At 25.0% G+C, this 27692-nt stretch overlaps 1 protein-coding gene across 1 annotated transcript in view; it reads left to right on the forward strand.

Annotated features, from left to right (window-relative positions):
• Nucleotides 1-23257, forward strand: part of LOC128958975 (tyrosine-protein phosphatase 69D-like) — a 40398-nt gene extending 17141 nt beyond the window's left edge. The window contains exons 5-13 of the mRNA XM_054304945.1: nucleotides 5095-5381; nucleotides 5449-5751; nucleotides 13155-15042; nucleotides 16059-16126; nucleotides 16287-16380; nucleotides 20407-20483; nucleotides 21024-21098; nucleotides 21211-21690; nucleotides 22938-23257. Coding sequence (XP_054160920.1) covers nucleotides 5095-5381; nucleotides 5449-5751; nucleotides 13155-15042; nucleotides 16059-16126; nucleotides 16287-16380; nucleotides 20407-20483; nucleotides 21024-21098; nucleotides 21211-21690; nucleotides 22938-23021 — 3356 coding nt within the window. The 3' untranslated portion in view covers nucleotides 23022-23257. The remainder of the gene's footprint in view (nucleotides 1-5094; nucleotides 5382-5448; nucleotides 5752-13154; nucleotides 15043-16058; nucleotides 16127-16286; nucleotides 16381-20406; nucleotides 20484-21023; nucleotides 21099-21210; nucleotides 21691-22937) is intronic.
• The last annotated feature ends 4435 nt before the right edge of the window (nucleotides 23258-27692 follow it).

A 27692-nucleotide genomic window follows, 5' to 3' on the forward strand; every position in this document is an offset into this window, starting at 1 on the left:
TGACAAACATATAGATAGAGTCACCCAACATATACATCACTTCTTAAGCTATCTGTTTTGATTTATTGAAAAAATACTCTTTTCTCTCTCTCTCTCTCTCTCTCTCTCTCTCTCTCTCTCTCTCTCTCTCTCTCTCTCTGATTTGTACATTTACTTACAAACTTATTTTCTTATCAATTGCCTGATTATATGACTTTTATTGACATTTACAGTACACTTATTATTTATCCAAATAATTCATATGGAATACATGTATTTAGTATAGTACTGCAAACATTTTTTTGAAAATCAAATATTTTTACTCATATTTTACTGATATACACATTTAAATACATAACTATGTGGATAAAATAATAGCTTTTTACAACTTATTAAATACAGTATATGTATTATTTGTATTATTGATTTGTTTTAAATATATAGACAACATTTTAGTGTATCTTTTTATAAATAGTATTATACTATTAGTATAATATAAATACAGGCAAAATATTTTAATAATTTATTAACTATTATATTAGGAAATATTGCTAGAAAATTGTCAATTAGAGATAACATCACATACTAAATAAATTATTAGTTTAGATTTAATATCAATATATTAGTTTTATTTTTCAATGTTTGTTAAAACACTTTATTTTAGAATTGTATTAAAAATTTGTTTGTATTTGTTTGCTGTTGACAACACATAAATCAGTTGATATATATTTAAACATATTTTATTTATTTCAGTTTAAGTTTAAGTTCAAATTTTTACTTATGTTTATATATATAAGTCTGTCTGACTCTCTCTCTCTCTCTCTCTCTCTCTCTCTCTCTCTCTCTCTCTCTCTCTCTCTCTCTTTCTTTCTTTCTTTCTCTCTATACCTAAAAGTATTATACATTATTGATGTGTTTGGTGTCCGCAAAAAATCACTTTCAATATCTTATGATAACATCGCAGAACAAATAGAAAACAACGTTTAGTTTAGTGTATATATGTGTGTTGTGTCTATAAATGCATTTAAAAACAACAAAACAAGAAATATCAAACAATATACAAATACTATAATATATAAATTATATATATTGTTAAACATTACAATTTTTTAATGGCAATTTCTCATATATTGCACGAGTCATAAATTTTTAACGATATGTTTGCCATAATATGAGAAATGGTTGTCTATTTTCTAACCCATAACTCCTTATATCGTTAGTCAAATCATTAGTTTTTCAATAATTATTGTTGTCTTAAGTTTTGTGTAAATGGTGTGATTAGACAAACTAAATGCCATAAAAACAATGTTATTGTTGTGCGGTTTTTAAGCGGCATTAAAACAAAACTATACAATAAATGTTTTTGTATAAAAATACACATTAAATAACAATATGCTTAATGATAGACAAATTGAGTGCAATTTTAGACAATTTTGAATTAAAAGATTGACTTTAACTAAATTTCATTAATTTTTATACACAGCTGTTGCCAATCAAACTATACTTTTAAAATAATTTATTAATATAGAGTTTTCATAAATAGTTTATTATTTTTCAGTTATAAATATAATTTATTTGAGTGACAGCTTAATTTTTATTTTGTATTAAAATTATTTTGTAAATATTATCAATAAATATAATAAATGTTAGACTTGTCTCATGTTTAACTTAATTGTCTAAATTGTTATAAGTATAATAGTATTGCAAAATATTACATGACTTTTAGTTTTGTTTTTTATTTTAATAGTTTTTTGTAAGTTAAACATAAATGTTATTTATTAACAACGACGAAAGTTATAAAAATAATTATTGTTACTTAAGATTTAATATAAAAAAAATATATTTGGAAAATCTATAATTATCTGTATATAAAGTTATAGATCTATAAATAATTGACAACATATATGATATCCAAATATAAAAACTATAATTTAATGATTATCTTATGAATCATTACTAATGAAGAAAAGATATATAAAAATCTTTTAATTACACTATAATTTGATTCTTATAAAAATAATTGCAAAATACATAGATGTGTCTAAATATAAAACAATTTTTCATATATACATATCAAGTCAAATAGTGGGAATGACACAAAAATCGTTATTAAACTATTATTTTAGCAAAAAGCTATATAAAAACATAGATATGGGACGACAACTCATTATTCACTTACAATGTATAAAGAAAACTATAATTAAATATCATATACTTTATACAACTTATAGTGTATAATATAATATATGCTAAAAGGAAAATTAGTCAATGATAAGACAATATATGATATGATGGGGAGTGGGATATAATATGATTACCGCATAACATAACAGTACTCCATTGAGGATATAAATTCAATATACAATATAAATCGTTGTCAAAATAGGTGAGAATGATTTTTTGGGTATAACTTCATTATTTAAAAGAATAAACAACAAAAAATTAACTGGTTTTCTGTTACCATTAAATTGAGTGAACCAATACTTTGAATAAACACCGGTATGTTAGCTCAGGGAGGTAAGATATCTCAGGAATTACTAGAGATATTAAAAATTTATTAATTCTAAATTATATTAATTTAAAAATAATTAGACACGTATTTTATCATATTTAGATATACTAAATAGTTATCGAGTAAAATGAAATTTCAAATTTAAATAAAACAAGAATAACAATGTATATCAAATGCAATTTTTTCTATAAGTAATTTATTAAAAATAAAATCTATTTATTTTGATTTGTTAGCTTATGTATTTTTGAGATATTTATAAAAATAATTTTTCCAATAACAATAATTTATTAATTAATATTAAATGTATAATAATCCCATATATACAGAATACTCACAGTATTGGTGACAGAAAACTATAGTTGCATTTAAAATATTTGAAACAAAGAAATAATATCCACAAAAAACCATTCCCACCTATTTTGACAACGATTTTAAATATACTTTATATATACTGTAAATATATAAAATCAAATTTAACTCAAAAAAGTTAATATAATTTTCAAAGTTTTTATTATAAGACAAAAAAATTTTGGGCATTCAGTAAAATACAAAATTTTGATTACAATTTCTATATATTTATAAGAAAAAAATATGATTACAAATTGGAAATTATAGAAAATTAATTATAGGGACAGACAGATACTGGGGACCAACAAATTGACACAATATGGTTATCACTATTTATTAACTCAACTCTATGTTCAATCAATAAATGCTATTTATATATAATGTGAAATGTTTAACTATAAATGAATATAATTAATGAGTTATCATAACTAATGAGAGTCTAATATACTGTATATAAAGCAATATTGAGTAGTAGCATAAATTTAGTTTTAATTATAAAATACAAATTAATATACAGTAATACATAGTATATAAATTTAATGATAATATGGCCGATAATTGACGACCTCTATAGTAAAGTAGTGTCTAATTTTTAGGTCTCAATAAGTTTCTATGACTACTACTACTACTACAATACTATAACTAAACCCCAAATTTGCATATTAAGAGTATAACTACACGTATCGACAAAACAATTGTTATTTCAATTGCATTAGGATTTACCAGTTTTTTGGTGACTTCTCTCTCATTTCTCTTTCTTATCTCATTTGTCTTTCAAATTTTAATTTATCACGAATTCAGTGAAAAGTTTAGTGTTTTATTTAATTATTTGGTCTTATTTTATCTCATTTTATTTGTCAAGTGGTTGACAATTGTAAACTAAAAGTGAAACTAAAGTTTTTTTTGTCAGATAAAAAAAATCAATAATTTATTTTTAAATTTTTGTTATGTGTTCTCTAATATTATTTCCGGAAAATTAGAGTTAAATTTTTGTTGTTATAATTATTGATTTTTTAGACAAAAGTTAATAATAATAACTTTTATTATTAAAAATATTTTATTTGTGTTTTTAATGTGTGATTAAAAAAATATTATATTGTTTAATAAAGTTTGCATTTGTTTTTCTAATCATTTATTAAATTTAATAAAATGAAAATCTTTAAGAAAGTAATTATAGGTGAATAAAAATTCTTAATAAATTATTTTTTTTAAATGTTGTCTAAAAAATAACTAAATTTTAATTATAACATAAATTTGAAATTTATGTTAATAAATATTTTGAACTGTTTAAAAATATAAATAGCAAAATAACACAATATTAATATTAATATATTTTTTAATATTAATTTAATCAAATTTAATTTGATTTGAAATACAAGCGTATATCGATTATTATATTTTAAAATATTTAAAATACAATATATATATATTTATATATATTCAGAAAATTTAAAATATTGAATTGGATAACAAAAATATTGATAAATTTATCGATTGATTCGTTAAACTGACTTTTCATCAATCAAACTGATTGTGAAAAGAAAGGGAGAGTTTTTGAATGTGATTTTAGTGAGAGATATAGACATATGAAAGTAAAATGAAAAAAATATATATAAATTGATATTAGAGTAGTAATGCAAACCAAAGGATCAAAGAAATGGATTAAATATATAAAAAAATGTTTGAATACTTTCACATATTTGTGAACGCAATCATAATATTTATGATATTATATGCACATAATATGTATGTATAGTATACTATATCTAAATAAGTATTATATTTAAATACAATGCAGTATAAACCGTATATATAGATTTATATTTATATATTTACACATGTTTTTTACATCAGGGAAATCAATCAAAACAAAAACAAAAAAATTATTATATTTAAGTAGTTATACTTTATATCTTTATAAAGTAATATATACAGTATATTAAAGAATATTTTTGTCTAAAAATCAGTTGTTTTGTTTGTAAACTTATATTGTTGTGAAAGTTGTATATTTTTATATTTAAATTATATATTCATATAAATGAAAAGAGCACTGAATTTGTTTTTATTAAATTGACTTTTTGTTTTTAAAAATAAAGTAAAACTTAAGGATATAAACTTTATTATATAAAGATTATATATAATATATTTTTGATAGTCTAAGTTCAATAAAAACATTAAACATAAATTTAAATAACAATATTTACCATTCAGTAAGTTATGTGAAACAACGAAACTATGATACTGTCTATGTTTAGGTCAGTCTGAATGGGGTGTAATAAACGCGACGATGCCGTCAGATGTGCCCAATAAGATCGATGAGATGCGAGTGTTGGCCACAACTAACGAAACTTTATTAATTGGTTGGAAGCGACCGCACGATAACGGCGCCCATATATCGGAATATAAAATGGAGTTACGAAATGACGGTCAGAGTTCGGTAATCGGTGAGACTATGATTGTAAAAGACGCACAACAGGAGGTCCGCCGTAATTATATGTATATCTTTGTTGGTCTCGAACCGGCCACCAAATACTCATTTCAAGTATGCTATCTATCGAAAGTCACAAATTTCGAGTATATAGTATAACTATGTTTATTATGTTTATTAGGTGCGTGCCTGTTCATACCTGGGTTGCGGTCCGTGGTCTGAGCCCCAATTGCCTGCTCAGACCAGTGATGGTAACTCGGAAGCACCCGAAAAGCTTAAAATAATTTGCAGTTTTGACTCCCGTCGCTCAGCAAACTTTGCTAACATAACTTGGAGTCCAGCGGTCAACGCTCGGGGGACAGTCATTGGATACAATGTGACTGTTGTCGGCAGTGCTCGGTATCGTAACGGCAATGACCATATTGTTACCGACCATATCGTTGAGTGGCATCGCATTCATAGCAATACGACACATCAGATTCAGGTATTGTCATATATATTCATCCAACAAATTGTGTTATTTATAATTTGTTTGCAAACCATTTATCAATTATAATTATCAATGCTTGTCGTGTTTTATATATTTTTTTCATGTATATATTATATGTATACATTGAATATAATAATTTGTTTTTGAACTATAACCATAGCTTTATATATGCGTTTTAGATATGAAAAAACTAAATGGATGTAATGTAAATAAAATATATTTTGATTTATGATTTACTAAGCAAACTAAAAAGCCAGAGATTGCTTAATATCGATAAAAATGATAGCCTTTTATATTATACAGTATATCTCTGCAAAATATATATTATTTGTATTTAGATATAAGTTATGTACTATATTTTAAGCGATACATTAACCGTAAGTCTATTCATCATATATTAGTTGATGTCCTGGAAAGTCGTTTCCACAAAACATTATTCTCTGTTAGTATTTTATGGACACAAAACAAAATGAATTATAAAACAAAAATATGTCCAAAAAAGTTGTGATCAATTTGTTTACTGTCTCTCTCTCTCTCTCTCTCTCTCTCTCTCTCTCTCTCTCTCTCTCTCTCTCTCTCTCTCTCTTTCTCTCTTTCTCTCTCTCTCACTCACTCACTCTCCGGTTGTGTATTTGTGGTATCATATCATATACTTTAATCATTAAGTAATTTTTCAGATATTTGTCATTTAATAAATTGAATAAAAATGATTTAATTTACAACACTAAAAATTTTATAACACAAAATAAAATATTATAATATTATTATATGTTTATATATTTTTATGGTTCAACAAAATAATTCTCAAAGATATAGAAAATCTTGAAAAATAATTCTAAAGATATTTTGTTAACAATTGATCTTCTATTTTGAATTATCACAACAATACTGATATATAAATATAGAGATATTTTTTCACTGTATTGCAGAATATTTTTGAAGTGTATGAAACTTTTAAAAATCCATTTATTTTACTATTAGTTTATAACGAAACTAATGTATTATTTATTGTTATATTATGTGTATTTTATTGACTTTGCTTTTTATCAATGGATAAATAGATAGATAGATAGACGGATAGACACATACAGAGAGAAAGTTAAACTCCATTGAAGAAATGTAATCCATTTAAACAGCCATTTATTTGGCGATTGAATTGAGAGCCAAAATCTTTAAGCAAAAACATAATATGAAATGAATAAAGAAAGAGAAGGAAAGCACAAACAAATTGCAATGAATTTTGTAGATAAAGACAAACTCATTGACTAATCCTTTAAATTGTTTTTTGATTGTATGTCTTATAATATATATATATATATATATATATATATATATATATATATAAAGTATATATACTGTATCTGCGAGAAATTACAACGAGTTAATGCATTTTCCGGGCAACAGTGCTGTCTGTTAGTAATTAATTGCTATTCAAAATAGAGATATTTTGCATATTTTACACTTGCATTGTAACCCTGGATCTATAAATATTTAATGTTAAAGATTATAAAATTATTTTTTAATTTATATCAATATTTCGTTAAAGTTAGTTGTTATGACTAGGGTTGTTATTTATGCAATTTATTTAAATTGTCAATGTAAATTATGCTGAAAAATAATTATATTTGAATAACATAATATATATCTCAAAAAATGTACTAAAAATATAATTATTTTAATTTTTTCCGTAAATTTTATTAATATTTATTAATAGAATATTCATATTATTTCATTCTATTAATACAGTATAATAAAATAACATACAATACAATACTAAGTGATTAAACCAAAAACATTTTTGTTTATTATTATTAATATTTAACAAAAATGATTTCATGGATTAATGAATTAAAAAATTTGAAGAGGATATTAAATTTTAAAATAAAACAAATTAAATAATTAATTATGTTTTGTTTTTGAAGATATCACTCTGTAATCTATAATAAGTAACAAATCTGCTATTGTTATCAATAGTATAGTAATAATATTACATATATTTAATTGTATACTAAATATATTGAAAGTGAACTATTGTTTTGATATTTTATGGTGTATTAAAAATATAAAAATCTGCTTTTGAATAATTGAAAATTGTATTACAAAATCTAATTGTTGGCGTATTTCATGTGTAAAGCACTTTTGATACATCTTTGTCATAATATTACATACATATTCTCTACCTATTATGAAAATTTGAACCATTTTTCTCTGCATATATAATAAATAATATATATATACTGAATATATAAACTGTATTATATATATATATTAAAGCTGAAGACGGAACTTGTGATTCCTTATGAATAAAATACTGTAAACCTGAAGATCGCATACATATTATACATACATAACAACCAGTTCTCTATTAATGTTATATACATTAGATTATATTGTTGGGCTATATTTTATTGTTAATGTAGTAATGAATTTAGGAAACAATTTATCATAAACTATATATTCTTTTCTATTATATATATAAAACTACTGTTTTTAAACCAAAAATGTTGTTTTATATAAATAAAATTTTAAGCCTTGATTTTTAATTTTTTAGATCAAAATATTTATAATTAGTTGTAGTATTGCAATAGTTAATGTTATGCAGTGTATGCAATATGTGAAATGTTATATACAAAATTTATAGTAATATCATATATATATATATATATAGTAGTAGTAGCAGTACATCATGCATAGATATATAAATCATTAATAAATAAAATTATTTTATTTTGCTTTATACTTCCGTCAAATTTTATCGCAAGAAGTTTTAATTTTAATAATTATATAATGTAATACTATTAATGTATTTACCATAATAATGATGATGAAGTCATTGACTTTTGTTATTTAATATATGAAAATTATTTCAAAAATCAATTTTTATATCCTTAAGAAAATATCAATAAAGTGTTTCAAGTATTTGAAAATATTTCAAATAAAAACTAAAGGCAAAAAAGTGCTTACAATTGTATAAAATTTAAATTTGTTGCACACTTTGTCTTAGATTTTATTACATTTATAAAAAGTTATGCCACTTATGATTGTATCAGTCACTCACTAAATGTATGAATCTAACAGTAAATGTACTGTATATTATATATTGAATAAATACATATATTATTTTATGAGTGAAAAATAATATTAAATTTTTTAAATATAAAATTTCGCATAACATTTAATGTCTTATGTATAAAAAATCGCCCAATTTTTTTGTTTTTACGGAATACGGTATACAATAGTTTTTTTGTTGTATAAGTGAATTGCAGCGAAAACCTAAATAAAATGCAATACAAGTGTATTATATAGTGAAGAGATGGGAAAAAATTGTGAGCGATTTGCATATGAATTGTGTGCACACAATGTCTGTGATGATGATATTGTTGTTGAATGTCGTTTACATTTCATTTCATTCAATGTATTGTTGGCCTCAATGAACACAAAATATGGAGATTACATAATAAAGAGATAGACATTTGACCGAAAAACAATCGATAAAATGACATTTAAACAACATTTTTTCAATAATAATAATAATATTAATAAATAATATCATTAAATAATTAACAAAAAATAAACTCAATAAATATTGTGACTTATTGCTAAAAAATCCATTTATAATATTATATTTATTTTATTTCTAAAATATTATTATTGAATGTAATATAAGAAATAGTCTTATAGTTATATACGGCATAAAACATATAAACAATATTTTGTGTATTTTTTAGGCACTCGACTAACTAACTCATCTTTATATTCTCTCTCTCTCTCTCTCTCTCTCTCTCTCTCTCTCTCTCTCTCTCTCACACACACACACACACACACACACTCTCTCTTTCTCATTCAGTTATATACTAACTCAATGTTATGTAAAAGCGATTCCTTAGAGATTTCTCTTCTTTGCCATTAATCTCAACGGAAGATTTTAGATGAATGTCGAACTCTCACAGTTATAGAGACAGAGAGAGAGAGAGAGAGAGAGAGAGAGAGAGAGAGAGAGAGAGAGAGAAATTGCAATATATAAGACTAGACCTGTTCTCTGATATTGTTTGTGTTTTGACAATACAGTTACTTTCGGCACATAAGTTCACAGTACAGTATATTTAACAATATTTTTAATACAACCGATGCTTGAGTTGAATTGAAACATTTTCCTCACATAGAAAAAGTTTTTTTAAAAGCAAAACTCAATACAAAACGGGTTAGTTGTTTGAAACGACATTTTTTTAAAAAAAGTAAACACAAAAACAAAATCAATGAATTGATTAGTCCTTTGAGAAATTTGTTTTTTTATATATCATATACAGTATATAGTATATTGCAATATATACTTTATATTACTAAAGCTATGACTACAGAGTTAAAGAGCTTAAATTGTCTCTCAATTTGATTCTTAATTTGATTTACTTTTTAACTCATATAATCAAATCATAGAAAGATAAGAAAGAAGAGAGAGAGAGAGAAAAAAGCCTAATTTTTTTTTTGCAAAAAAAATAGTTATGGATTAATCCAAAAGACTATTACTGATGGGGTGTTTGACTTACAAATAAATATGTGTAATATTTGCACAATAATTATCAGTTTGTTGTCTCTATGTGTCTGTCTATAAATGTGTATAACTTATTTCATAGTTTATGTTTGTCATTATACAAAATAAAACAAAAATGATAAAATTCTATATACATATATAATATTGACATTTAATTTATGTTAATAAAGATCATAATATATAATATAAAATCTACAAATTTTTTACAATTGTTAAATCTCTTTTACAAATACGTAATATTATATATTATATAATTTATAAGTAGAATGTATGATATTATATAAATAAAATGCAAATCATAAATAATTATAAGCATACAAATCCATTAATAGGAAAGTAGTCATAAATCAAATAATATTTAATAGTTATATTAAACATAACTTTGTATATATATAGAGCATTCATGACATCCTAAAATAAATTACTTTTTCAAAGCATAACCTAATAGTTGTGATATCGGCTGTCCTAACAACTCGTTCACTATTCTCACCCGATTATCACTCAACTATATTTTTACTTTATATTATATATATATATATATACAGTATATATATATTATATTACTGATATACCAATATATGTATATATATATATATATATATATATACTATATATCATATATAGTATTATGAATTTTATTAAAAATTATCTTTATAATATAATATAACTTATATTATAGAAAGTCATATTTATAGCAAAATATGTTGCAGTATTGGGTCTATATGTTTGATTGATTATATTTAGATCATATATTAAAATGTTTAAAATTATTATATTTATTATTAATATTGTTGTTTAAAAAATAACATATGTAATAGTTTAAAGAGATTTATAAATTTTAAAAAAATATATTAATATGATTTTTTTTGCAGAATAAGTAGTTTTCATTTATATAATATATCGATTAATAATAATTTTAAGCTTTAATAACAAAAATATTTATTGTTTATATTAGTGTCTATCAATATGACAGTTACTGTTTTAGTTATTTAAATACATAATCAAAGGGATAATCGACAGAACCGGCAGTTTATTTATTTAAAGTTTTATTTTATTTTCAAACTCAAAATGTTTGACGTATCAAAATTATTATTTCTTATTATTTTATTATCATTAAAGCATATGTGTGTACGTGTTTTTCAATTGCTTCTCCTAATTTTTTTTAAAGAGATAATACTTGAGAATTAACTAACAATTTTTTGTCTGAATTTTTGTTGTTGAGTGTGTTTTTATATATTGTATTGAATTGAAATTCAATTCTAACTCAATATTGTTAAAACCTATTATGAGAAGTCCATAGTATATACCATATTATTTCTAGAGAGTGGCCTGTGATGAGGATCTACAGTATTTATATACTGTAGTTATAGTATATAGTATGGTATGGGTATGTGATGGGAATTGGTAAATACAATGTCATTGGAAAAAATAGCTATGAGATGACATTAATTTCTTAATTATCTATTGAGAATTGCTGTTAGTTTTCATTTGAAGTCACTATTTAATAGAGGGTTTCATAGACGACAATAAGGAAAGTCTTATATAGTGTATTGAATTTGCAAATAATTTTTTATTTATTTATCTTACATATAACATTAAATCATTAGTTAAGCTTAATCGATATAATTTGAAGTCAAATGGGAATTCCTGTGCACATCCCTGTCCCCGATAATAGTGATGACACATTATTTACACGACTAATACCTTCAGATTAAGGCGCTCTTAGTTGTGTTGGTTAGTCTTATACTGTATACACTAAATACAGTACAGTATTGTATTGTATTAATATGTATATATATATACGTGTAGTATTAAGTATAGTAAATGACATAATAATAAAATTCAAGAAGTTGTTGGATTAATATAATATTTATATAAAGTTATACTAATATAAACTACTAATATATATTTAAATAGTACTGTGGATTGTTGACAAATATGATATTATGTTTTGTTAACAAAAATCTTAATAATTTTAACAAATAAAATAATATCAAATGAATGTTTATATAAATTTAGTATAAAGTTTTTATTCACTAATTTATTTCATATTGAACTACAGTACATCAAAATATTTAATATTTATTTGTTTGATGAATCAACAATACATTACAACAAATAGTTGGAGTTATATTTGTAATACAAACAGGTCTATTATAATAAAATAAATTTTAATATATAGACTGTATGTGTAATACACACTGTGTATTTTTTCAAAAAGAGATATTAAAGAGGAATTGTGTGAATTTTAAATCAATATATCATTTTAAATGTAAAATTGAATAAATTAATGTTTGAATATATATATATAGTACACACAGTATAATAATAATGCCTTTTCCAATACTTAAAGTGGAAAATCTAAGTCAAACACAAGAGTAATAATAATAATGATAATAATAATAACTTTTTATAATATTATTGAAAGTTTGTGAGAATCAAAATGTAAACTAAATGAGAGTTAGAATTTCTAACTTAGAAATGAATTTATTTGATTTTCAAAAAATTTACTTTTAAAATGATTTTATTTCTCTAATATATTTCTATACAAACTAACAGAATATTCTATAGATTAACCCAAATATAAAAAACAGTTATATTCTGTTATATTGTGTATTTTAACAACAATATTATTGAATGTGAAGTTTATTTTTCTGACTCATTAACTCTTATTGTATTTGTACTGTACTGTACTGTATTGTATACACATTAAAGTTAGATATAAGTTGTATCTATATATATATATAATTTTTATATATCTATATATTATAGTTAAGTCACAAATCACTAATAAATTTTTATTTTACTTTGTTTTGCATCACATCATCCGATATATTGATATATTTAGCTGCCATTAAAAGCCAACACTAACTATACGGTTCAGTTGTGTGCTATCAATCTCAGTGGTTGTGGCACATGGACTGACATCACTACCGCTTCTCAATGCTCGACTGGATCCCATTTACAGCACAACTTCCCCGACGATATCAAGTTAGTGATCACTGAATCAATGGGACAATTGAAAATACTATTGCCCAGAGTGTCGGAACGGTTTGGTTTTATTACCTGTTATCGGGTATATATGATCAAAATGCCCACCGGCTATACACTGACCGATCTCAATCATTACCGACCATCGGAGCTCAATTTGACCAGTTATGCAAAAGTACACTATAATCAAGTGCTCAAACCTCAGGCATACATTGCCGATGAGATACCGTCACATGAGTTCAACAATGAAGTAATTATTGGGGATCGCAAGTACTCCAGTTGTGTTAGTGCAGAGAAAGACCATTTGGTGCTCAATGGAGGGGAACAGGTGGCTAATGGTACGACCACTGGTGAGCCAGTCATCGATGACGGACCATTAGCTGAACTCACCAATTATACCGGTTTTGTTGAAATTCACGTATTAGGAGCTAATGGAGAAATATTGCGCAAACAAAGCACATACTTGAGTCCTATACAGACCAGTTCGTCACCATTACTATCAATGCCGACCACCACTAACTCTGTATCGCCATTATTATCATCGATTGGTAATCCCAGTACAACAACAATCCTTTTATGCCTTATTAGTGGAATTGCAATAATTTTGTTAATAATTATTTTGATACTTTGGTTACTTATCCGCCGAAACAGCGATGCCAACAATGACCGGTCGTCATCATCAGCTCGGAACCGGTCAGTGGCCGCTCAGGAAAAACTAAATTCTTTGCAGCGCTCAAAACACATCCATACAAACGGATTGATAGTTAATGGAGTATTGCCACAGACTATCCATTCACTTAACTATACCAGTGATCAACTGACTGATAATGAGACCAACAATATGTCAGGAATATCAACACTACCGATACCAGTGATAAGTTTACCGCAAATTTATAAAGAGAGAAGTGCTAACAATAACCGTTTCTTTGAAATGGAGTTCCAACTGATACCCAAACAGTTTGATGACAGGACATGTCTGGCCAGTGAAGCAGAATATAACGCGATTAAGAATCGGATGCCATCAGTCAAGTGCTACGACCAGACACGAGTACGGTTGTCATTGATTGATGACAAGCCTGGATCCGACTACTATAATGGTAATGTTGTGGCCTATAATAATAAACTATACATTTGTTGTGAAACACCTATGGATGTGACACTTCAAGACTTTTGGCGTATGATCTATGAGTACGAGTCGTCCGTAATTGTGATGTTGACCACCGGTTGTGACGAACAGTGCCGCCAAAAGTGTTGCCAGTATTGGTCTGATGATAGTACCAAACAAATTGGCGACCAATTTATTGTCAATGTCCAGAGTGTCCGCATTTATTCCGATTACATTATAAGGCGCTTCAAACTGTCAACAGCTGACCAAAAGTACACAAGAGATGTATTGCAGTTTCAGTATATGATGTGGAAGGAGACACTAACCACCAGTGCAGCCGAAATGTTACCGTCGGGTATACTCAGACTAATCAAACACGTCAACGAACATTACTGTCCCGATAGGGGACCCATAGTTGTTCACTGTTGCAATGGTTTGGGCCGATCGGCCACTTATATTGCCATCGATAGTCTTCTACCAGAAATAATAGCCGGCTTTGTAAACATCTACGAGTGTGTACTCCATCTACGATATCAACGAAACCGGTGCATACCTGAGCTGCAACACTATATGTTCATTTATAAGGCACTGCTAGAGTTTGCCGTATTTGGCGACACCGAAGTAGATGTCGATCATTTCGGTAATCACTTTACTATTAGTTTTTTTGTTTGTTATATATTTTTCTTTTCTGTGCTATATTTGTCACAAACTTTATTTCATCCTTTGTTTTGTTTTTTCTTGTTATATATGAGTCAACCAATTATTTTTAATCTAATTTATTGCACTTACTTTCTCAACATTAGTGACCAAAGCTATAAATAATGACAATTTGTGTGTATTTTTGTTATACARTACACATACAAACACACACACACACACACACACACACACACACACACACACACACACACACACACACACACACACACATTGTTTTAAGTAGTGTTGTATAGGAGAGTGAAAGTAATGTTAACTATTATCAGTATTATTATAATTGTTATTATTGTCGTTATTATTATTAGTGGCAGTATTTGTCAAAGTGATTGCTATTATTAGTACAAGAGTTGTGTACAAAATTATTGTTAAACACTTTTAAAGTTAATATATCGTATAAAAGTAATAATGGGTTACAAAAATTGTATGTTATTTTTTGATGTAAATTGTATATAATAATACTTTTTTATATCAAAAATATTCTGATTAAGTTTTCTCACGATTTAGTCATGAATTTAAATTATTAGATAATTTTTCGCGACGTCTAATAAATTTTAGATATATTAATAGTATTTTATGGTAAAACTATTTAACGTTAATGCTATTTTAAATTCATATAATATCTCACATATTTGTAGCTAATAAATTTTGTGTTAACTTTATGTATATTTTATAATTTATTATTATCAATCATAAAATATTTTTCTAAAATGTTATAACAGAATATAAATTGTGACAAAAATTTTGATATATTTTATTATATACAGTAAGCCTAAACATAATTAATTTACTTGCATATTTACACTACAATAAATAGTCTAAATTTATAAAAATTTGCATAGTTTTAAAAGGAAATAACAATAAATTACTAAAACTATAAATAACAATAAATTTTTATTGGCTTATTTATTTAGTTATTTATTTTTTATTTTTAAATAATAGAAAGCTATTATCACCAAATTATTGAGGAACAGATCGATAACGTGAATCTACTTAATACACAATTTGATGTAAGTATAGTATCTTTTTTTATTACATTGTTATCTCAAGTGTGATGTTTTTAAAAAAATTGCAAAATTATATCTTTCGTGTAAACAATAAAATTATTATTATAATAATGTAATTTAATATTATTTTTTGTTGCATTAACTTTTATACTGTACTTAATAGAGACTGGAGTTTATAGTAGATGAGTCCAAGTCCTGTGAATTTGCATTATTGCCGGAAAATGTCGATAAAAATCGTTTCATTCATGTGATTCCCTGTAAGTTATTATTATTATTAAATCACTTTTTTTACTGTAGCTATTGAAGTAATAGTAATAGTTGTTGTTGTTGTAGTTGTGCTATAATTTTTAAAAGTATTTTTTTATAAACATTTATAAGAATTTATTATACTATACAATATGTGTAATATATTAATGTACTACACTGTTAGGTAATAATTTTTTTTTAAGTTTTAAAGACATATAGTTTGATCCGATAAACATCAAAACAGTATATGCTATGGATATCCTCAACAACTTAAGTGTAAAATCTTTCAAAAACTTTTATAAAAAGCATTTTATTAAAAAGTTTGTGATATTTTTATTTTTGTTATTATATATTAACAACTTTGTGTGTAAGTGAGTGAATGAGGTGTACTGTATATACTGTATGTGTATTTACGGAATATGTATTGTATGTGTGTTTAATAGGATGTGAATGTGAAAAAAAGTATTTTTAGTTATTGCAATTAAATATATTTTTACGTATACAGCAAACACACAAATAGAGAGAGAGAGAGAGAGAAATTTTATATAAAAAATACATTTTATAAGAAAGTTATTATATATTTTTTCACTACCAATATATTTATTGTGAATCAGAGACAGAAACGTACATAACTATAGATGTCTACTATAATATATAGACATACAATATATATAAAAATTTATATATCATATATATATATATACAGTATATATATATATATATAAAGCACTATAAAAATATTTATATACTTTGTTCAAAAATCAGATTTACTTTTCTTTCGTCGTTGAAATCGATGAGTTGTTATAAAGAAGTCCTTTTATGCGGCAAAACAACTCAATAGTCTCTCTCTCTCTCTCTCTCTCTCTCTCTCTCTCTCTCTCTCTCTCTCTCTCTCTCTCTCTCTCTCTGTCTGTCTGTCTGTCTCTCTCTGTCTCACGATTTTTCTTTCTCTCTCAAAGTCTCAATCTTTTAGGTCTAAGACTCTCTCAAACTGGCGAAACAGTATTTGAATAGAAATTTTTTGTTTGTGGCATTTGATAGTAGAAAATCGATTTTTGCCAAAAAAAATATACATTTATATACAGTATATCTGTAAGAATCGTAAGGACACAGAGATTCTGATAGGACTCACACATCATTGACTAACATATGAAATACTATAACATTTTGATCGCAACAAACACAACATATCTTGGAAAACAACTGAACAGTCAATCAAATTCAATATTTTTTATTCAAACATATAGTCTGATTATCAGTTTTTATATTTGGAGCTTATATTTTGCTTAATAATAGCATATTTGTTATGTTTGTTTAGATGTATATTTGGTGAACAGTTAGCTATATTAGAATCTATACATAAATGTATACTACTTTAGGATTTATTTTACAGACAAAAAAATATTTGGTTTTGTTTTATAAATACTTTAATTCGAGAGACTTGTATTTACAAAAAACAACAGTAAACCCAAAAAAACTATTGTATGTAAAACCAGCAATGGATGTCCTTTTTTGACAGATTCTGTTCGCCCTAAAGAATATTCTGTCGACAAAAATCTGACTTTCCTTATCTGCCATTTAGTGTGTATGTATATGTGAATGTATATATATATATATATATATATATATATATATATATATATATGTGTGTGTGTGTGAATTTGTATTTATATGCGAGTGTGTGTGTGTGTGTGTGTCTATGAGTAAACAAGAAATTTTTCTATAACAAATAAATGTCAATGAAATCTGTGTCAATAATAATCGTTATACAAATACACTGAAAATATAACGCGACACTGATTTACTAAAATGCATACCTTTTTCTTACTTATTTATAAATATTTTATATTATTAGATATAACTTTATTTAGATAATATATGAAATTTCAAGTCAATGCACTTTACGTTTATATAAATTTATTAAATCAAATTGTCTAATCTATGGTGACAAATGCAAATATATACTAGCTTATATTTTATTTGATGTTTCACATGTTTATATTGTATATTTTTTGTATAAAGTTATAAATTTAATATAAATAAGTCATATATGTTATAACTATTGCCACACAAGTTATGGTAGAGTTCACAAGTAATCGTACGCTTCAAATATGACATTCAATTGTATGAGTATTTTTAGCATTGATTTTTCAACAACAAAAAAATACTACATATTGTACTCTATTAATGCATTTATTTAGATTATTTTGTATTAAATTTTTGTTGTATATGTCAAAATGTAAAACAATGACTACTTTAAATATATTGAATTATCAATAGCCAAAATGATATTATATATCATTTTTAGTGTCCACTTACTAAAAATGTATTTTAGTTGAAATGCTATCAATTAATTAATTTAATTATTGTATATATATATATATATAAATTATGTCCCTATAGAATATATAATTTTTAAAGTTAAATTATGATATATTCATCATGCTTTGGTAAATTATTCATCAGTGTTATTAGTTTATCAGATAAACATAATAAATGTTAACATTTTAACAATAACTACAAAGTAATCTTTCACAATTTTGTACATGTAAATATTATTATTAATCAGGGTATTTGCTAAAATAAATACATTAAAAAAGTATATCAAGTTAAATTTTATCATTTTCATAATTACAGTGAGTGAGTGTGTGTGTGTGTGTGTGTGAGAGAGAGAGAGAGAGAGAGAGAGAGAGAGAGAGATTTAAAGTTAAATTAAGTGATAAATGAATTTTTATGGATAAAATCTTATCTGTTTGTCTCTATCTATAATACGAATGTATAACATAGATATTGATTCATTACTTAACTCTTTTGAAGTTTTTTTTTTGTATATCATTTATATTCCGATCAAACCTGTGAAACATTTTCCTCTTTGATTCAAAACTTGGTGTTTGTAGTCCACAACCAAAGCTATGAACTAATTGATAGTTTAAATCTAACTATAATACAAAAATCAAGTTATAAGTAGAAAAAAGAGAAATACACGACACGTTTGATTCTGATTATACAAATATTTTTTGTCGCATTTCTTTCTTATCATTCATAAGACATTGATAAGACTGGTGTCAACATTAAAATAAACTTATTTATTATGATATGTCAGACAAAAACTAATTGTATATCTCAGTAATGACATTATATAACACTATCTCTATTTTTACACAACAAAATCAGTTAATCATTACATGTAACCTAATGGTGGTTAATATATATATATATATATATATAATTATATCATATATAGATTATATTTATATAATGTTTATGATTGATTGTAGATATAAAAATAAATTTGAATATTATAAAAGTATATTTTATTAAATAAATGTTATTTACTAGTTATATATCAGTTTAGGTATTTAATTTATTAATATATTTTTAATTTTATTTTGATTAGACATGGAATTTTATAATATTAATATTTAGCATTAAACGTAATTATATATTATTTATATAACTAGAAAAATGTAATTACAATTTTAATGTGAAATAATGTAATTTTTATTATTGTTACTCAATTTACACGACTGATATTACAACATAAATAAGCATTATTTTAGAAGAAAGTTTAATTAACCTTAATTTTGTTTCAGTAATAATAGCGTTAAGATATAATTAAACGAAACATTTTTATCATATAAATTATATGTAATAGTAATTTATATAAAAAATAATTTAAAAGACCAAATGATGAGCATTTTTTACAATTAACATCAAAACTATAAAGTTATTACAAATTTGTAATACATTTGATTGGAGTAATAGAGTTACTGTATATAACTTTATGTACTTTACTGTAATGTAATGTTGTATAATTTGAAGCACTCTTATGTTTTTTTGTTGGATATTCATATGGGATTTGTGAGAGTAGTGTATCAGTGATTTTTCTGATATCATTTCCACCAGAAATAACTTCAATAAATAAGTTATTAACATTGATTAATAATCAGTAAATGTTATGTGTGTCAATAGCAATTTATATTAATTATAGACATTTATATAAATTTATGTTAATATAAGATATTATATATTTTTAGATGATATCAATCGTGTTATACTACCGGCCAATATCGATGACCAATCGTCTCCATATATCAATGCATCGTTTATTCAGGTAATTGATTTAATACTCATTAATTTGACAATATTTATAACATTTTATTAATAAATAAAAATATTACAATATGTATATATATATTAAAACAAATGTTTTTATTTAATTCTTACAAATTGTATGTCCTTTTTATATTATGTTACATTTAATACAATATATATTGCATTATATAGTATATTAGATAATATTTTATATCCAATCCGTGATACCAACCGATTCTTATGATTTACACTTTTGTTGCAATTTTCCAGTGATTTATTGCACGAAAATACTATGACTTTGAGATATTATTTATTATAGAAAAGTGTGATTACAAGCACTGTTATAATTGCTGTTATCTCTGATAAACCTTTATTTCTAACAATTTTGTTGTTGTTGTTGTAGTTATTGTAGTTGTCATTACTAATAATTGGAAATAAAAGTTTCATTTTTGTTTTGTTATTACATATCATATAATATTTAGCCGTTTGTCTTATCTGTTTGTCTGACCATTTTGTGTATGATATATATATATATATATATATATATTTATATATATAGGGTTACGACTGTTACCTGACATATATTGCAACTCAAGATCCGTTGGAGTCAACCCTAAAGGACTTTATATGTATGGTAAGTGTATTATTGATTTATTTTGATGTCATTTATCATGATTTACATTCACGCAAAACATACCTAATTTATAAATTTGTTGCTAAATTGTCCCTTAAATTTGGTTTTTTAGATATATGAACAAAATGTGACTACAATTGTGATGCTCTCTCAAGACATGGATCTCTGCTACTGGCCTTTAACTGAGACTAAGTATGACAACTACACTATTAAGGCTATCGGTGACATACCTGTCCAAAATACAACTTCTACGACCGCTATTGAGTTACAAATATCCAAACTGAGTGCTGATCAAAATAGCAACAATACGGTACAAATAGTGACAGTGTATCGTCTATATGGTTGGTCAGACCATCCGGTACCAGCAAATGTTACACTGGCTGTACTTGACTTATGTGATACCATACTTTCCAATATGACTGTTGGCACCCAATCACCAATTGTAGTGCACTGTTGTAATGGTTCCCAGAGAAGTGCTATCTTTATATCACTGCTCAGTCTTTTACAACAGATAAGAGTCGATAAAAGACTGGATGTATTTCAGACGGCCAGAGCTCACAAAATGCAGAAGTCCTCAGCCTTCCAGTGTTTTGTAAGTTTGTTTTGAACACTTAATTTGCTGTCAATTTTTTGCCAGTTTTATATCATTTTATATTATAGTTATTAACACAAACCAGTATCAGTAGTTTGTTTTGTTTTGTGTCTCTTTTTCTTGTTGTTATTGTGTGTCATCTAAAACATAATATTGTGTATCATTTTATTTGGGTGTCATATCTGAAACACTAATAACTTATATAATGCTCTCTATGAATGACAGATCTTTATCCCTGAAAACAATCTTTATATATACCGTATAATATCTACTAAATGTCTTTCTTTTCTCTCTCTCTTTTATTTCTCTATTTAGTCTATTATATAAAGATCTTTTAGATGTCTTTTCAGATCTTTAATAAACTATTACCTAATATAATATGATTTTTCTTGTCAATCAATTTCTCACATATTAAAACATACACACATTTTTATGCACAATACATACCCACAAACAAGCAAACATGATGTACTGTATTTATAATACCTTGTTTTTATAAAGCATTCTCTGCAAGTATTTCTCTCAAAGTAAAGTATAAAATCGTTTTCATTAAGATATACTTTAGCATTACTTTTATAATAATTAATATTTATTAATCATTTAGATTTTAATATTTATATTGACATAAAATATTAATACAAAAATTTCAAATAATATAATAAATACAATATATGTGTAACGCATGTGCTTTACCTCATACTTTGTAAGTATGGTTTTTATTAAGTATTTGAAGTCTACTTTCTCTCAAAGTTTTGTGTTTTTGCTAACTTTAAAAGTAAAGTATAAGTAGTGTTTTTATTAAGAAATTTAGAAAATACTTTCAGAGTTTTCTTTATGAAAACAGGGTATAAGGCAGTATGAATTAATTTAATTAATTTCAATATTAATATATGGTATAATCTACTCTAGTTGTAGTATAAATGAAATTTCAAATTATTATAACTTATGAATACATAGAAATATCAATAAATAATGAATTACTTTTTATGTAGAGTACATTATTTAATAAATGTTGAAATATAAAACAAATTCATTATAATTTAAAGAAGATGAATGAGCGGTTTGTATTGTAATTTACAACTAAACAATCAAAAAATTAAAAAAAATTGCGACAAATTTAAGTTAATCTGACAATACCTTTGATTTTCGTGTGTTGTGTTTTTCAACATATTATACAACTATTATATTATCTGACAAACGTATAGTTTTTGCTAACATTTCTATATTTTTTTCTCTACAAACCATAGGAAGAGTATGCCTTCCTCTACACAGCGCTCATGGATTATGTGGTGACACGAAATCTGTGCGACACAAGTGATGTTGTATTATAAATAGGATAACGATTTGGACGGTACATACACTGTAGGAAACCATTGAATAACTGCAGTACTAAAGAAAGAAAGAAAGAAAGAAAAAACATTGTCAACAAAACAAACGGTCATTGAAATGGCTGATCAATTAAGTGGTAAAAACATTATTGGAAACTGTTTTGTCCGGTGATGGACGTGTCGGTGCTCTTTGTGTTCAGTCATTTCATTGATCAATAAAAAACTGGTGTAATTGCTATAGTGACAGATCTCCAAATTATTTTACTGTTTTACATATATTAATATTAAAAACATTTAAATTATATATATATTGTATATGTATGAATTAATTATAAAATCTAATAAATATTGTAAATAGCGATTATGTTTTGAATTATATAGAAATTGTTAATATTATTATGAATAATTTTGATTGAATAAAATTTGATTATAAACTTTTATTATTAATTGTAAATTATTTGATTTAATAGTAAAAAATAGTTGAGTTATTAAACAATAAATAAGTATTAGATCGATTTTTATTAAAACAATTTTTTTGCTATTTGCTATTTATATAATATTTATAATTGACTATTTATTTGTTCACCAAATATTATCTGAGAATCTTATTTCTGGCATTTTATTTTTAAAAAAATATTTTAATAATTATTTTTTTAATGTGAGAAAAAGAAAAATATTGATATTGTATTTGGTTATAAAATATTTTGCAAAAATATCAATAAGTAAATCAAAATACAGTATTTATAAAATCAGTTAATAATAAAAATTATTTTATTTAATGTAATCTTCAAACACATAATGTTTATTGAATAAAATGAATATTTAAAAATAGGATTCAATCAGTATTTGTAATTGTTAAATCGTAAATATATGTATTAAGTTATATATGTATTAGATAATAATAATAATCAGAATTTTTAGCTATAACATTAAGATAATATTAAAATACAGTACTAAACGCAATATTTTTAAAGCTTTTTGTTGTGTACTGTAGGCAACAGTAGGTTTAAAGTAAAGGTTTTGTATATATTAGCAAAATAATAGTTACATAACATAATCATATATAAAGCCACTATAGCAAATAGTTTATATTTATAATAGCATATAAAAAGTGTTAGTAATATTCATTTATATGACAATAATTATTATTAATTATTTTACTAATTTTACAATGAATTTAGTAAAACTATCACAAAAATTATAAGTAATTATTTTATTAATTATTTTGTAATTTTTAGCTATTATAATAAGTATTATTAAATAGTCTTTTTATATTCTATAATATATATATATATCTATATACAATATAAGTAGAATATATTCCTTAAAAATCAATATGTTATTTATTTTATATTTCTATTAGTACCAGTTTATAATGGCATCATATATTTAATATAAAAAAGATACGTTATATTATGTAATAATATATTTTAGTTTAATATCACATAAAAAATGATGCATTTATTAATTTTAAATGAATTTTTATATATATATATATTGACCTAAATCTAAACTCATATTGTTTTCACATTTTTTTACATATTAATTAACTAACATTTAATAATTATCATATTATCATATAAATTAATAATAATAATTTTTATACATTAATATTTTTAAATATTGCAATAATAATTTAATTAATAATAACTAAATTAAGATAAACATGAAGATTAACGGAAAACTAGATGACAAGTTTAAAGACCAGATCCCAAAATTCAAAGAATTGCCGCGAGAGCTGAAGATAAAACTAATCAAAGAGTTTTCTATTTACGTGATCAGTGAGATAAAGCTCAGACACTTTATTATGATTGTCTCTCTAAGCATATTATTATTTCAATCCCGGATTCTTGTTAATAAGTTTCTGGCCTTTGAAACAGTGGTCAAAGTGGAAATCGGTCGACCATTTGAGACTGACTATCCCGGTGTCACCATCTGTACGAATCGGTTCAATATGGTATTGAAAAGCAGTCTCGAAGTCAGATATCCAGAGTTAAAGGAAAGGATCGACAAAATGAAAGCTAATAATGATTCAGACGATAAAATGCTAACAATTTATCGACAATTCAAGAAGAAGGCAGAAAATGAACTGACACTCGAGGAATGGTTTGAATTGTTGGTTAAACCAGAGATGATAATTAAGTGCAAAATGATATCACCGACTAAATGGCTTAGAGATCAAAGAGGTTACAATCCATTAGATCTACCGGATTGTGAAAACTATACCCTCCCTTTTTGGAACTTCCCGTTCGGGGCCGGTGTCTGCTGGACATACTTCTCGCAAATTAATCCAAACAATTACATTACGAATCAGAGCCGACCAAACCTGTATCGGTTGGACATTGAAAAAGATATTTTTGCTTCGTTTAACATTTCTTTTGATATATTTTACAAAAAACTGATAGTTGAAGACGTCATACCATCAACCAATACTGATGATGGCGAAAATGAAATAGCCGTCCTTGCCATTGTCAACCATCCAAAAGCTTTAAGCTCAATGGTTGCACTGGACAGGGCCACTATTAAGCCGGGAACTAATTACGACATCCTCGTCTCGCAGACCAACGCATACTTAATGGGTTGGCCCTATCAGACTGATTGTCGTAGATATCAATATCAAAGTTATTGGAAAAAATTAAAGTCAAACTATCATTGTATGGACAACTGTTTGACAGATAAAATGTACGATCAATGCAATTGTCTATTTAAGAACAGCTATAAGGATCGGATGACAAAATGGGATAAAACAGATACTAAACATTTAAAACTCAAGTGGTGTCTGGAAAATGAAACCGATAACAATCCGTGTCATTCAAGTACTACATGGGATGAGATGGTTGCCGAACCATCCAATTGTAAGATCAAAGGCATCTGCAATAATGACTGTCTCGAAGAGTACTATCGGTTTGAAGTGAAACAGACTTTTTGGGAAAAAGATTTCGACGGCAAGAATGAGTCGGAAATTGAGATGGAAGACGAAGACTACTTCTATGGACCCACTCGTCGACCATTTCGACGGGCGCTGCCAAACGAGTCATGGTATGCAACCTTAACTATCAAACGTAAAGACGTGGCCGACATTACCTATACTCACTCACAAGAAATGCTTTTCGTTGAGTTTGTCTGCTATTTTGGTGGACTATTGGGTCTTTGGTTGGGTGTATCCATACTGGATGTGTATAACCAGTCACTCATTTGGTGGGCTCAGACTCCTATTGAATATGAGAAATGGTTGAACAGACAAAATCAAATGGGATATTATGTGCCATATATTAGTAAAGCTATTAACTATAATAGTAATATCCAGGCATTTGAAAAGGCATACACTAATAATTATGATACCAAATATAGTAACTTTAAATCTAATTAATTAGATTATAACAAATATTATAGTAAATAACTGTTTTATTATATAATATTTATGATATAATACCAATTGAATAACTTAAGTTAATATATTGTTATCAATCACTATATAATGCACAAAATAATAATTAATTAATAAATTATTTATTAATTAGTAATTAAATAAGTAATAAGTAATTATTTTATCACTTCTTTACTATAATATCAGTATTAACAGTAATTGACAATACAGTAAGTATTTCAAGTGTTTAACCAAATAAAATGTTAAAATAAAACTTTTTATTATTATTAAATTAATGCATTAAACAATTTCCTCCTGTAATTTTCCAAACCGGGAAATTTTTGGCAATCGGGTCGAGAGAGAGAGAGAGAGAGAGAGAGAGAGAGAGAGAGAGAGAGAGAGAGAGAGAGAGAGATGACTGATATATTAAGTGTTTATTTTTTGAAACAAAATATCAAAATAAAATCTAATGAGTTATAACTCATGCTCCAGAATCTCAACCAAAAGGCTACTTTCAAACAAAAAATATGTGAATAATAATAATAATAATAATAATAAATTGACTAATTTTAACATTTATATAAACAATACTTAATTCATCAGTTAATTAATTCTTTGGTAAACAAAAATTAAAAAACAAGGCTTTCAAGTATTTATTGCATTCTCAGTCATAAGATTTTTATTCAGATTGTCTTAGAAATGTTGTATCAAAAAATAAACAACAAATTCCACAACTATTAGTCTCTCTCCTCTCTCTCTCTCTCTCTCTCTCTCTCTCTCTCTCTCTCTCTCTCTCTCTCTCTCTCTCTCTCTGACCTACTATAAAATTTGTTTATAGTTGTAAACAAGTGCTTATATTTAGTAATAAATTATAAAATATAAATATGAAATGATTTATAAATTTTGGTTATTTAACACTTTTTTGTCTAATATTGTATATTATTGACGATACCTACAGACTTTAGACTACGGTTTTTCATTTTAATGTCACAGTTTATCAATCAATTATCATAATTCCCCGGTTTATATATATATATATATATATATAATGAAATAACTAGGAAATTGCAAAATAATTGAATAATATTTAAATATAAAAATTATGTGTTTTTCTCTTTAATTTACTAAATTTACAAATACAGACAATTGACAAATAAATTTAATTGATATTTAATTAGTTTTATGATAAACTTTTACTGATAAATTATTTTTATTTTATTTAATTAAAGCATACGACAAAACAATTTCTATTTGTTTAATATAAACTGTATTTAGTAATTAGATAAGTCTTATATCACTTATTCGTG

This window comes from Oppia nitens, unplaced genomic scaffold, assembly GCF_028296485.1.
Source record: "Oppia nitens isolate AA-2021 unplaced genomic scaffold, nextdenovo-longstitch-racon4-pilon3 scaffold3_pilon_pilon_pilon, whole genome shotgun sequence".
Taxonomy (NCBI): Eukaryota; Metazoa; Arthropoda; class Arachnida; order Sarcoptiformes; family Oppiidae; genus Oppia; species Oppia nitens.